The 12365-nt window shown below is 48.0% G+C and overlaps 1 protein-coding gene across 2 annotated transcripts; it reads right to left on the bottom strand.

Annotated features, from left to right (window-relative positions):
- Positions 1-353: 353 nt before the first annotated feature.
- On the bottom strand, positions 354-12131 carry LOC147210621 (PHD finger protein 20-like). 2 transcript variants are annotated; one of them, XM_086113657.1, is made up of 17 exons: positions 12075-12131; positions 9933-10012; positions 9650-9824; positions 8853-8937; positions 8454-8527; positions 8069-8369; positions 7716-7775; positions 6545-6740; positions 6045-6142; positions 4488-4598; positions 3704-3775; positions 3480-3622; positions 3297-3396; positions 2918-3113; positions 2606-2798; positions 1390-1594; positions 354-843 (listed from the first exon to the last, which is right to left on the bottom strand). In XM_086113657.1, the coding sequence occupies exons 2-17, from the start codon at positions 10010-10012 to the stop codon at positions 695-697; spliced, it is 2238 nt and encodes a 745-aa protein (XP_085969783.1). In that variant the 5' UTR covers positions 12075-12131; the 3' UTR covers positions 354-694. The 2 variants fall into 2 exon arrangements, with proteins under 2 accessions (XP_085969783.1, XP_085969793.1); XM_086113667.1 differs by having other exon boundaries at positions 3704-3772.
- Between the last annotated feature and the right edge of the window lie 234 nt (positions 12132-12365).

Below are 12365 nucleotides of genomic sequence, written 5' to 3'. Positions count from 1 at the left end.
TGGGTTCTCGCTTGAAGTGAGAACCTTCTTGTTTAGCTTCTTACTTGATTGCTCCATCCGTTTGTTTTTAGTGTAACCAAAAAAAAAAAAAAGAAAAGAAAAAAATGGGTGTTTCGAATGCCCGCTTGTTTCCTCACACTTGGGGCTGTGCTTTTGCGAGTAGTCTCAAGCGGCGGACTCCATGAACATTTGCTGCCGAGGAAGGCGGAAAAAAGACGACTGAAGATCCAGCCCGCTGGTCGTCACGGTAACGAGATCTCAGTATTGGCCCGGCAGATGAGAGCCGGGAGCTGGGTATCCGCATACTTTCGTCCGAGTGGCTTGTATGTAAAGGTGCACGCACATTAGGCAGGTTTAGCTTGACTACATTAGTATTGTTCATCGTAAAAAGAAAAACTAAAGCAACACGCTGTCTATTCAGGATCAGGAACAACAGATGCTTTTGGGGGTTTTTTTGGCGGCGATTCTCGACGTTTCAGCAAATTAAATAGAATAAGAATATACAACGTCATCTCAGAACGCTGTTAAAACAAGTGCCGCATGCTAACGTGTGTGCGTTGATGCCATGTAAACGGAGAAGTTGCTGCCGCTGGATGAGGAACGCCTCACGTCCCTGCGTCGGGCACATTCGGGGCGGGGGCTCCACCTCAAACGAGCGCGCGAATGTGCCATTTGTCCAAAGTGTTCAACGCCGTTAGCTGGAGTGCCAGTGGCGCGCGGAGAGCCGCCAGACCACCGACAGGTCGTGCAGCAGGCGCCTGATCCGCTGTTTGAGCTGCGGCAGGCGGGACAAGGGCTCGGGAGGCTCCAGCTCACCCGAATGATCCAACCACGACTCCAGAACTGAGAAAGAAGGGGAAAAAAAATAAAATAAAAGCGGCTTATCGACTTCCTGCTGTGTGTGTGTGTTACAGAGAGTACATATCGACACAGTAGATACGTGTTCGGTGGTTCTTCGAGAGACGGCGTACGAGTGAAATTTGTTCCGTGACCACGCTCGCATCTCAAAAACACTCGCGGATGAAATCATCTTTGCCCATTGAAACCAATGGAAATGCCATTAATCCGTGCCAGCCCTCCTCTCACCCACCAAGAAAAATGCTCTCTCATGAGGGAAAAAAAGAGCACGCCGCAATCATAATCGGGCTTGAAGCCTCTTTTTTCTTTTTTTTTTAATGTTAAACTGTTGCAAATTGTCAAGACGGGTACGTTGAGCTCACTGCCACCGTCGAGCGCCTGACTCTCAAGTTTGCAACCCGCAAGTCAAAGCCAAGAAAAGGGTGGACTGAATCCTGGCTTGCAATCCCCGAAAGCTCGTCATGGTGGCCACTCGCAACCAAATGGCACCGCTGGCCGTATTAACGGGAAAAAAAGGAGCAGATGTCTCACCGTCCAGATCCTTCTCGATGATGTCCATCCTCGTGCTGATCTGCTGGTGTAGACGCTCCACATGCTCCAGCAGGTTCAGCTGGCATTCAGTCACCGAAGTCGGCGGATGAGCGCGCGCGTGCCCTTCGTCTCCGTTTGCGCACGTGCGCTTGGTGCTTTTGGCACGGCCTTGCCACTCACTCGCATCAAATCCCAAGTCTTCCCGCTTTATTTCCCGGAAAGAAAAAGAAACAACACGAGCGGCGTGCTCAGCAAATCACATTTGCCATTTTAAAATCAATTGCCTTCCACCGGGGCTATTCCGTCCTTTGCAATGTGAAAATGATTCTGTTCACATTGTCTGTTTCTTAGCAAGAATTAGAATGTACCCCCCCAAGCCCCCCCCCCCCAAAAAAAACAGAAACATGTCAGAGAGGTGACCAATGCTGACCGTGCGTTTGTAAACTATTTCCTCCTCGCCAATTTCCCGATTGTGGGACGAATAACGGAACGGTTTTGAACAGTGGAAGGTACAAAATACCCCAAACAAAAAAATGTGCCGATGAATAAACTGTACTTGATGAAACAGACCCGATCGACTCGCCCGAGACAATGTTCCTCGCCGCATCTCGCTCGCGAGTAAAAATAGGTCATCGCCGACGTGGTCACGTTGCCACGGCAACAACAGCCAAATAATGAGCGAGGCTCGCGCATCAAGCTCCTTTTACGGCGCACTCTGACTTGTGATCAACCCGAATCTCTCAGCGTGCGGAAAAAAAAAAAAAAACCCACAACAATTCTACCAAGATGTTATTTTGAAAGTTTCCTCAATAGTTATTGCAAAGCTTGATCGATTTGAGAACCGAATATTGGGTTTGGGACACAATTTTCACACACCCCAATGAGTGAATAAAATCATCACTTAAAACGACATCACAGTGATCTGGTGGTTAGCGCGCCGGCATCGCGGGTAATCCAGCTTCCTCCCGGATTCCCAAAACAAGCATTTTCGATTCTTTGTCAACGCTAAATTGCCCCCGGGGCGTGACAGTGAGTATCAACGGCGCCGTCGTTGCCGTGATGGGCTTGAGCTCGCCGAGGACGCTTACGCCAATCGAAAACGAATGAATCGATCATTTGGATCCATCCGGCCAGACCCATTTTTGAACGGCTTTCAAGATCCGAGACATCGGAACTCGGGACGCGGCTGCCAATGGAATCCGTTTCATCCTCTCACCTCATCCTCTTGGAGCGCGTCTCGTTTGGCGGCGGCGGCGTGCTTCGGCCTGGCTTTTTCCCACGACAAACCCGGCTTCTGGTAGCAGTGCTCGCTGCTGACATAACTGACGGGGGGCTCCCCTGGAGGCTCGTGCCCCTCCTCCGGCGCCCATGGCAATCGCCACAGCTGCAAGTCGGGGTGCGAGGGCGTTCTGCGTGGCCGGGCAAAGAGAAGCGGGAGGTCGTCGCATGATATGTGAGTCGCGGCTCAAGTTTCAAGCGATTTGGGTTCAGTCGACGACGACGCGGACGAGCGCCGCCGAGGACTCACCTTAAGAGGCCGATCTTCAGCTGCAGGCCGCTGAGGACCTGATGGAGTCTGTGCGTGTGCGCCAGGAGGCCGCTGGTTTGCGTGATCTTGGAGGCGTTGCTCTCGGAGTAGTTGTCCCTCACAAAAGACAGACCGAACATGCGCCCGGACGTGAGCAAGTCGGGCTCGGAGAGGTGGCGCTGAGCCCGCCTCCGACCTGGACACACCGCGTCAGAGAAGCACAAGTGCGGCCATGAAGCCCCGAGCGCGCTGCCATCAAACGCAGGCGACTCCCCCCCCTCCTCCGCCGACGAATTCCGCAAATACGACAGGAACTCCCGATAATGTCGCGCACCACCTGACCGATTCCTCAAGAGCTGCGCCCCGATTTGCGGCCTACCTGTACAGTGTCTGCAGTAGTAGCAGATGTAGTTGCGCGGCACGTTGTCCTCGTACAAGCCCATGCAGGTGCCGTGCTGCCAACGCAAACAGGACTCGCACTGCGGACGACAAAGTTGAACGCTGCGGGTTGTTGCGAGAGGCCTCCAAAGGAATCGCCCCCCCCCCCCAGCGCAAGGCCCACCTGGATCATAAAGTCGTTCTCCTCGTCCACTTCGCACACGCACCTCACCACCTCGCTGTCCTCCGCTCCCGCCGCCAGCGACCAGGAGGGCGCGTCCTCGCCGCTCTCCGCCGTTAGCGTCGACCAGTCGCTGCCGTCGTCCACTGACAAAAGCGGGACGGGGGGACGGCGTCAACCGCCGTCCGGCGCTTCCGCGTCTGCCGCGCGCGCGTGCGTGCGCTTACGTGCGTGCGCGCCGGGGTGCTCCTCGCCCAGTTTGAACGCGGCCGAGCCGTCGTCGTCGCTACTGCAAACTTCTGAGACAAAAACAAAACCAAAGCAAACCCCAAAAAAAAATAAATCAATAATTATTGTCAACATCCTATTCTGGCCACATTACAGAATGGCACGCATAGAAAAGTAGAGCTTCAAGTATTGTAGTTTCTCTTTCAAGATACAAAGAATTTGCTGTTCTGGAACAAAACAAACAGTAGAATAGATCACCCCCTCCAAAAGTTTGGTTCTCGCTTGTTGCCATTTACTTTTTTAATCCGCAGCAATAAATAAATAAATAAATAATCAAGCTGGCGCCGCGAGAGTGGCCGTCTTTACAGCAGCTCTTATATTTTGTTCTTCTACTTCTTCCTTTCATAACTTTGCTGCTGTGAATTTGGAATTTCTCCATTGTGAGACTAATAACGTTTTCTTATCTTAAAAACTGTCCCAATTGGTAGTGACATGGGCCCAAATGTAGGACGGAGAGAGAAAAAAAAAAAGAATACTCATCTCAAGAGAAAGAGGAAAACAACATACTCAGAAGAATCCAAAAACATGAAACCACAAAACTTAAAATCAAATCAAAAGCAAATCAGCACAAGACAGGTCATGAGCAAAACACGGCTTTCGGACAAAAAGAGCAAAGAAAAGACACGTTGGATGCGTTGTGTCCTTTTTCCACAAAAATGTTATTGATTCAAAATATTTGGAGCTGTTTCTTGGTGTTGGTGTTTTGTTTTTTTTAGCTTTTACCTGATTGGCTCATCTTTTTCTTTTTCTTCTTTTTCTTCTTCTTCTTCAGTTTGACCCTCAGAAAGTTTTTTCTCTCTTTCTTGTCTTGACGACTTTTGTCCCGCTTGACCTCTGCCGGCAGACAAAGAGGCCGCATTAACATTCTGTCCTTCGAGTGAAAATTCCCATTTTTGCGCAAAGGGGCAGAAGTGGGAAGTTTTGCTCAGCGAAATTTCGATCGAAAAACAGCCTGCAGCATAAAGCCCGTCAACGCCGGCGAGACGTGAGCAAAATAAGCTGATTTGTGACGGAGGCGGACCCAAAACATGTCGCGTCGGATGTCAATATGTTACATTTGGGGTGGATTCCTTCCATTACATCCGGAAGGAAAAAAAAAAAAAAGATGGGGGCGCTTAACAGCGACCCGCCAGACTTCTCGTCTTGTCTCCGTTCCTCTGAACGGGTTGTAACTGGGAAGTGTGTTTCTTGCATAGATGGCCACTGAATCACATTGTGAATGAATATACACACAAGAAAATGCTACATGACAGGTCGGGCTGAAACGGGTTCTCGAGTAATTCGGGTACAATGCCGGAGGCGTTTTCTTTCTTCCTCAAGGAGCCGACCTATTGACGCGCGCACTGTCAGGAAGAAGAATTCAAGCTAAGCGCAGCAATAATTATTCAGGCCCCACGCGGCGGTAACAAGTCGCCTATGCAGTAAGAAGGACATCAAGCTTCCGTTCCCAAATAAAACGTGGACGGCGATGCCTTGGTTCGGCTTTTATTTGGAAGTTGCTCTCGGCAGGTGCATGGCAGCAAAGTGGCTGACTTAACCGGCCTTCCGGACTGTGTTTCTTCGCTATCGCAAAGTGTCACTGCGGACGTCGTCCTGAAATAATGTTCAATCGCTAATTAAGGGCACAAAAAAGAAAAAACAACTCAATGACAGTGACGCCGTTTTGTTCGGCACCCGTCGCCTGTCGTTGAAGCGCCGGCAGCGCTCCAGTTAACTCATTCAGTACCGGCCAATTCTGGACCGAGTCTGAAAAGACGTTTAAAAACGTCTTTGGGAGTGAATGAGTTAATAGACGAAATGCCTGCGCGCATTTGAGTGTGTTGTTTTGGCCGGCGAAATCGGGACTGTGATTTCACTTCCTCTCACACCGAAAGGGGGGGGGGGGATCGATCTCAATTTGCACAAATATTTCTCGAGAGGAAAATAATGATGCTGCTATGCAGGGCTTCATTGGTCCATGCGTCAATTTTAAAGAGCGCTTATCCTTAACGGGGTTGCGGGGGTGCCGGAGCTTTACGTCGATCTGCGCGTCGGCCCAATATAAAGCGGCTCTTCCGATGAAAGACGTGGAGATTTGAAATCAGCTGAAGGTAGCTGACGAATATTTACCACTCGTGATTCCGTTCCTGATTGTTCCTCAGCACCAAAAAGGTGCGAACGGGGAGAAAACGACACAACATGATTCGGCTCCTCCTCGAGGGTTATTATGAAGGACACGTAAATCATCACAAGACTTTTGACGGAACTTGATGAGAAGACGAATCGACGGCGTCAGCCGACCTGTTAGCGTGGTCCCGGGCTCTCTGTCGTCACGCCGACAGGCGACGCTCGCCACATCGTAGCGAAAGTCGCTGCGTTCCGAGGTCGAGCGCTTCCTCCTACGACACAGTCAAGTCACGTCAAGGGCGGGGAAGTGTTCTGCCGGCAACCGGCTGCGTTCGGAATCACTCAAGAGCCAACCAAAAAGTGGCCACGTTTATCGCGCTGCTCGAACGTGGAGACGAATTCCCCCGTGGAGCTCTTAACGGAAACCAATTTGAAAACCGAAAATCGGTTTGGATGCAAAAGATTCGAGGGCATCAAATCCAAACCGAATCTAAACCCAATCGGATCATTCACACACACACACACACACACACACACACACACACACACACACACACACACACACACACACAGAGTACACCGACTTGTATGTGAAGGTCGGCTCGAGAGTCAATGAGTGAACGATTCCGAAGATAGCCAGCGTGACGTGACGCATTGACGGCAAGGGAGCTGACCTCGGCATGTCCGCCGCTGCCGGAGCGCCTTGTTCCTCCGGCCGCTGCTGCTCCGCGTGGTAGTACTTGATGTGGTAGTGCAGCAAACTGGCCTTCCGGAAGGACTTGGCGCAGCCCGCCGATGGACACTTGAAGGGATTGTGGTCCAGCTCGATGGAGAGGATGGGTGGAGGCTGGTTCTTGATCACCCTGTACACTGACGCACGAGACGGGTCGTAGCAACGAGCTACAATGACGCCGTAGCGCAACCTTCGGGATGAATTGGGCTCTCCGGGTAGTTGTCATGCGACATCATTTTCAGTTGAACTTGAACGTTTTTGTTGGGAACAAACTTCAATCCGTGGCACTCTCCACTTTTATTTTCCGCCATTTATTGTTGCCGGCGCGATCCATTTGGTTTCAATTGTCAGAGAGACTCCTTGACTGTGTTTCACTGATTCCGTGTAACCAATGGCAACTTTTGACTCTATTCACCAATCGAAATGGCCCAAACGGTCACATGACCGTAAAGAATCTGAATTCTCACGGATGAAATTGCCTTCATGTCTGAAATGATACAAATTTCATCTGTGAGGGATTTCGGCATTTCAAGCGATAACACTTGTGAGCGCGATCTGAATATTTAACATTCCACTTTTTTACTTGCTTTTATTCCGATATTAAGAAAACGTGAATCACAAGTTACTCGGTATTGAACTCGTTTAGATTTAGAGAAGATGGCCTTTATGTGTCCCTGATCATATTTCTGATGCCGATTTAAAAAAAAAATGAAACAATGAAAGCAACTTTTTGCCCTTTTTCTGTTACGGTTAGGTTTTGAGTTAAGGTGAAAAGAGGTGAGCCGTTGACGGTCGTTACCTGAGATCTTAGCCAGTGCAATGTCATTTTCAGTTGACAGTAAGCGGCAAAATGGCCGACCCCCCGAAATCAATCAGAAGGGGTCCGTCTTTCTGCTTGATTTATATTCCGCATATGCAATATTGATCAAAATGCAATGTTTAGACTACTCGGGGTGCATAGAACCCGTTTTTGTCAAGAGGACGTTCGACTTGACTTTCCCTTTAACACGAGTGATCAAGGGTTAGGTCGCTACCCAACCCCACCAAGAAAAGAAATATATTGTATATCTATATTTTGTTGCAATTTTGAAAGTGAAATTTTGGTGACTTACGTGGTTCTCTGCTGAATTTGTGAGTGGTGGGCAGGTGAGCCTGGCGCTCCAACAGCACGTCTGCTCCAGGTGAGACACACATTGCCAAAAGCAAAGAGGCGCAGTCAAGCCAAGAGCTCATTTTCATCAATGGCTACCGCAGGGCTGGGGGACTCGTCAATTGCGTTCAAAAGCAACGATTTTTTTGGGGGGGGGGGGGGGGCGGCTTCCGTAGTTCAAAGCGGATCCTCGCTGACGTGCGCTGCCTGACCGGTACTCTTTATTTTTTTTCTTTCTGTCTTTATTTGGCAATTTTCATCGGGCAATTTCCCGTGTCGATCACGTCTTGATTTTTATTTCATGATCGCGTTTACCTTTGTCGCCGCAGGCGGGGTTGGAAACGGCAGGTTGGCTGAGCTCGCTCGCGATTGTCTGCTCGTGAGTCTCACTCTTCCCACCCGGAGGGAGGGGAAGACTCTTGGCCGCTGGCGGAGGAAGCGATGGTGACGACGGTGATGGTGACGACGGTGATGGTGACGACGGTGATGATGAGGACGGTTGCGGCCCCCTCTGGCCTTCCTCCTTCTCCTCCCCGGCTTCTTCCCCACATTCCGGCTCGCTCTCTCCTTCTTCCAGTCCCTCACTTCCCACGGCTGACTTGTCACATTTTGACTTCTGCAAAAGCACACGTACGTTTACAAAGTCCTCGCCAAAGGCTGAATGGGGCGGGGGGGTCAGTCCGTTTGTCACGTTCCTTACTTTCTGTAAGGCTTTGACCTTCGGGGGCTTCACCGTCCGAACCACGCCGTCATAAAAGCGAACCGTGTAGGACTCTGACACACAAAAACACACGAGGAAACGTGTCTCAGAGCTGGATGCAACTTGGTTTGAGAAATGTTTTTTGGTTTTCGTGACTAGGCGCATCAAAGGAGAAGTCGAATCCACACATTATCTTGCCGATACATTCGACGTGCCCCCACGAGTGGAAACACGGAATTATGATTTGAAAACAACAGTCATTCATGTGAAGTGTCTTTCTTTAACATCTCCCTCCTCCTGCAACGGTTTTCATTGACTTTAAACAAAACGATCAGCTGATTCCATTCTGATAGCAACAGAACATCCTCGGCGGACGGAATGATGTAACTGCAACCTCACCGTCATCGTTGACATGCAGGATTTTGGCCGGGTAGAAACGACAGTCGGTCCAACAGGCCAGAACCTTGGTGCCGGAAACAAACGACTGAGAGAAAGAGATGGGAAGAAAATATGAACGACACACGCTACGTTCTGCTGACAAGCGGGGGTGTTCTTACCCCCGGCTAGAAAGCCCAGTGCGGGGAGGAGGAGCAGTCACGGATAAGAATTGATAGATTTTGTGTGTCAAGTGGTCCAAAGCGTTTCTAAATTACAGTGAACCATCGCCATGGCACTGTTCATCTTTCAGGGCTCCGCTGTTCCGCGGATTCTTTTTAGTGGAGTTTTTATTTATTTTTTGTTCATTGTGTTCTGCATCCCGATTGGCAAAGGGACCGTAGACAAGGTATGTCAACAGTCTCCGCGCCTCACCGCTGCACAGCTTGTCATATTTTCTTCATGACAAAACCCACGACGACGACGAAACGTTCTGTGGAGTATTCCTAAAAAACTGCCAGTTGTTTGAAAGAAAACATTTTTTTCAATGCTTGGGCCTGAAAACGTTTTCATCTTTGGTTTCGTTCAATACAGCATTGTATTGTTTATGGAATAATTGTAAAAAAATAAAGACGACTACTTCACGGTCTTACAGTGGTCATTTTCTTCTTTTTTTTTTCTCCCATGAGATTAAAGTTAGACTAGGAAGAGAATAAAGTTTTGATATTGGATGAAGTCATTTTAGGAGGCACCATTGATCTCTATCAATCTAAGCTATTATCATTATTATTATTATTACTATACGTGTCTGTGCATCCTACCGTTGACACACTTGTCGGATTGAGGCCCCGCCTTCCCCTCAAAGTGAGTCGCTCCAGTGGCCGCAGGTACGGCGAGTTCCAATGGAACCATTCGTCATGGCGGCGGCTCCAGCGGCGGTAGTGGATGAGAACACGCTCTTTGTCGTAGTCTACCTTGTCAATGGTGGCCGAGTACCTGATAGCCCCACCCCCCCAAAAAACAAAAACAGAAAAAGATTTACCTTTGGTGCATATAAATGTACGGACTGCTGTTGGTTAACATGCCGCTATGAGTAGCGCCTACCAGTTTTTGTGGCGGTCTCTTGCCTGCAGTTGAGCGCCCACTTCAAACTTGATGCCTGTCCTATCTGGGGGAGTCTTCATCTGTATAAAACAAGGTACAGATACATTTTTTTTTAAAAAAGTGTTCAATTTATCTATCCCCTTTTGGTCTGTTCATTATCATCTCTTGTTCAAATACTGTGTCCTATGTGTTGTGTTATTTTTGTTATTTTGACTTCAAAATGGCGCCGCGAGAGTGGCTGCCTTTCCAGCAGCTCCTATATTTTGTTGTTCTACTTCTTCCTTTGATAACTTTGCTGCTGTGAATTGGAAATTTCTCCATTGCGAGACTAATAAAGGTTTTCTTTTGTTGTTCTACTTCTTCCTTTCATAACTTTGCTGCTGTGAATTGGGAATTTCTCCATTGCGAGACTAATAAAGGTTTTCTTTTGTTGTTCTACTTCTTCCTTTCATAACTTTGCTGCTGTGAATTGGGAATTTCTCCATTGCGAGACTAATAAAGGTTTTCTTATTTTCTTATTCTTTCTTAAGATGGCGCCGCTAGAGTGGCTGCCTTTCCAGCAGCTCCTATATTTTGTTCTTCTACTTCTTCCTTTCATAACTTTGCTGCTGTGAATTGGGAATTTCTCCAAATCGAGACTAATAAAGGATTTCCTATCTTATCTTATAAGGTGTCAGAGAGAGACCAAGTGAAAGAAAGAGAGAGAGAGAGAGAGAGAGAGAGAGAGAGAGACAGAGAGAAAAATCATTTTTCAACTTTGGTGTTGTTTTCTTTGATTTTACTTCTAAAATGTTTGATGATATTCTTAGACCCATCCATTAAGTTTCAATCCCACCTACTTTGATACAGGCCAAGAGGCGGTGTACACCCTTGACTGATCGCAAGTCAATGTCAGGGCACATATAGTCAAACAAACTTTCGCCCTCATATTAACACCCATGGACAACTAAGAGCAGGCGTCTCAAACAGAATACTCTGCGGCCCGCTAATTGACATCGAAGTTTAAGGTTAATGCAACCCCCACTTTTTTGTCGCATCGTGGCCCTGGGTAATTTATTTCTTCATCACTTATGGACTTCCATATCTCAGGCTTATGACAGCTTTCGGAGAAACATCATTTGGGGTGACACAAAGGGGAAGGAAAGGATATTCGGTCACCCTTTCACCATCTGTAGAACCATTAATGTTTTGAACTTTTACTCATAAATATATATTGATAAAGTTTGAGAAGAATGGATAAGTTGCACTTTGTTCCCCCAACTTGAGGCCCTTTTTTCAATGTCAGGGCACATACACACAGGCAACCGACTGGTCCGTCAGTCATTGTCAGGGTTCTTATAGCCAGATAAGAGAAAGTGAATTAGAAAGTGAAAACCACTCTTTCGCTGTGCTGCCCTAGCTCTAAAACAATGCATGTATGATAACATTTAATTACAATGAGACAAGAGGAATATTACCGAGTCAAAGTGTTTGTATGATGTGTTTTGATGTCACTTTGCCAGATTACAGATCATAAATACGCGGCACCCTTAAATGAAAACTCCTCATACACATTTGACAGCGATTTTTTTTTTCATTTACACCAAATGAACTTTTCGATGTCGTTTGACACCTGGTCAACCGTTTTTGAGATATCTGTTTCTACACTTCCCGTGACAACATCCCATTGGTTAGAAACATTGAAAGGTCGGAATTCCTGACTTTTCATTGGTCGTTGGTGCTGTCGGTGCAGCGCGAAGGCCCGCCCTTTAACTGCTCTTTGCTATGTGGATAATCTCTCCAAATGAGAAAGCGACTAAGGTAATAAAAATCAACTCAAAACTCTCACAAATGACGCAGCGGTCTTCTGCGCACAACGGGTAGAAATGAAGGCCGCGCACTTTGAGTTGTTTATCTGTTTTTGGACAGTAAAAACGATGAGTTGGCGTGTTCCTCCCAATGATTAGAACTAGATGAGCTAGTGGCTAACGGCTAGTCCCACATACGAAGGAGTACTAGCAGAGCGTGAAGTGTCATTTTAACGACACGTATCATGACGTTCGGCGCGACGCACAGCTTCAGCAACTACCCGCCCTATTTAATTTGACTCATCGATAACTGGTCCATTCGAAGTTGAAAGGATGCAGCGAAAAGCTTGTTTACCTCTCGTGTTTAGCAGCGCAGTCAGTGAATGCACTCACGAGTGACGTCACATCGAGCTGGCACTGTGGCGCATGCGCATTCTGCTTCAATGGGGGAATTGGTGGACGGGCGACGGACTATGATCGTTAGGTGGTGCCATTCGGTCACATTTTCACAAGCAATACTTTGTGTGGTTATCGCGTATTTATCATTATTGCAGTGGTGCCTTGGCTTGCATTTAATGCGTTTCCTGACCCCCCCCCCCCCCCTCGCAACTCAAAACAGTCGTATCGCAAATCGTCATGGACAGAA

This window comes from Hippocampus guttulatus, chromosome 1 (assembly GCF_054856545.1).
Source record: "Hippocampus guttulatus isolate MCC_2025c chromosome 1, RoL_Hgut_1.0, whole genome shotgun sequence".
In the NCBI taxonomy this organism is placed as follows: Eukaryota; Metazoa; Chordata; class Actinopteri; order Syngnathiformes; family Syngnathidae; genus Hippocampus; species Hippocampus guttulatus.
Note: the sequence above shows the minus strand (reverse complement) of the source record. Positions and strands in the feature narration are given on the sequence as shown.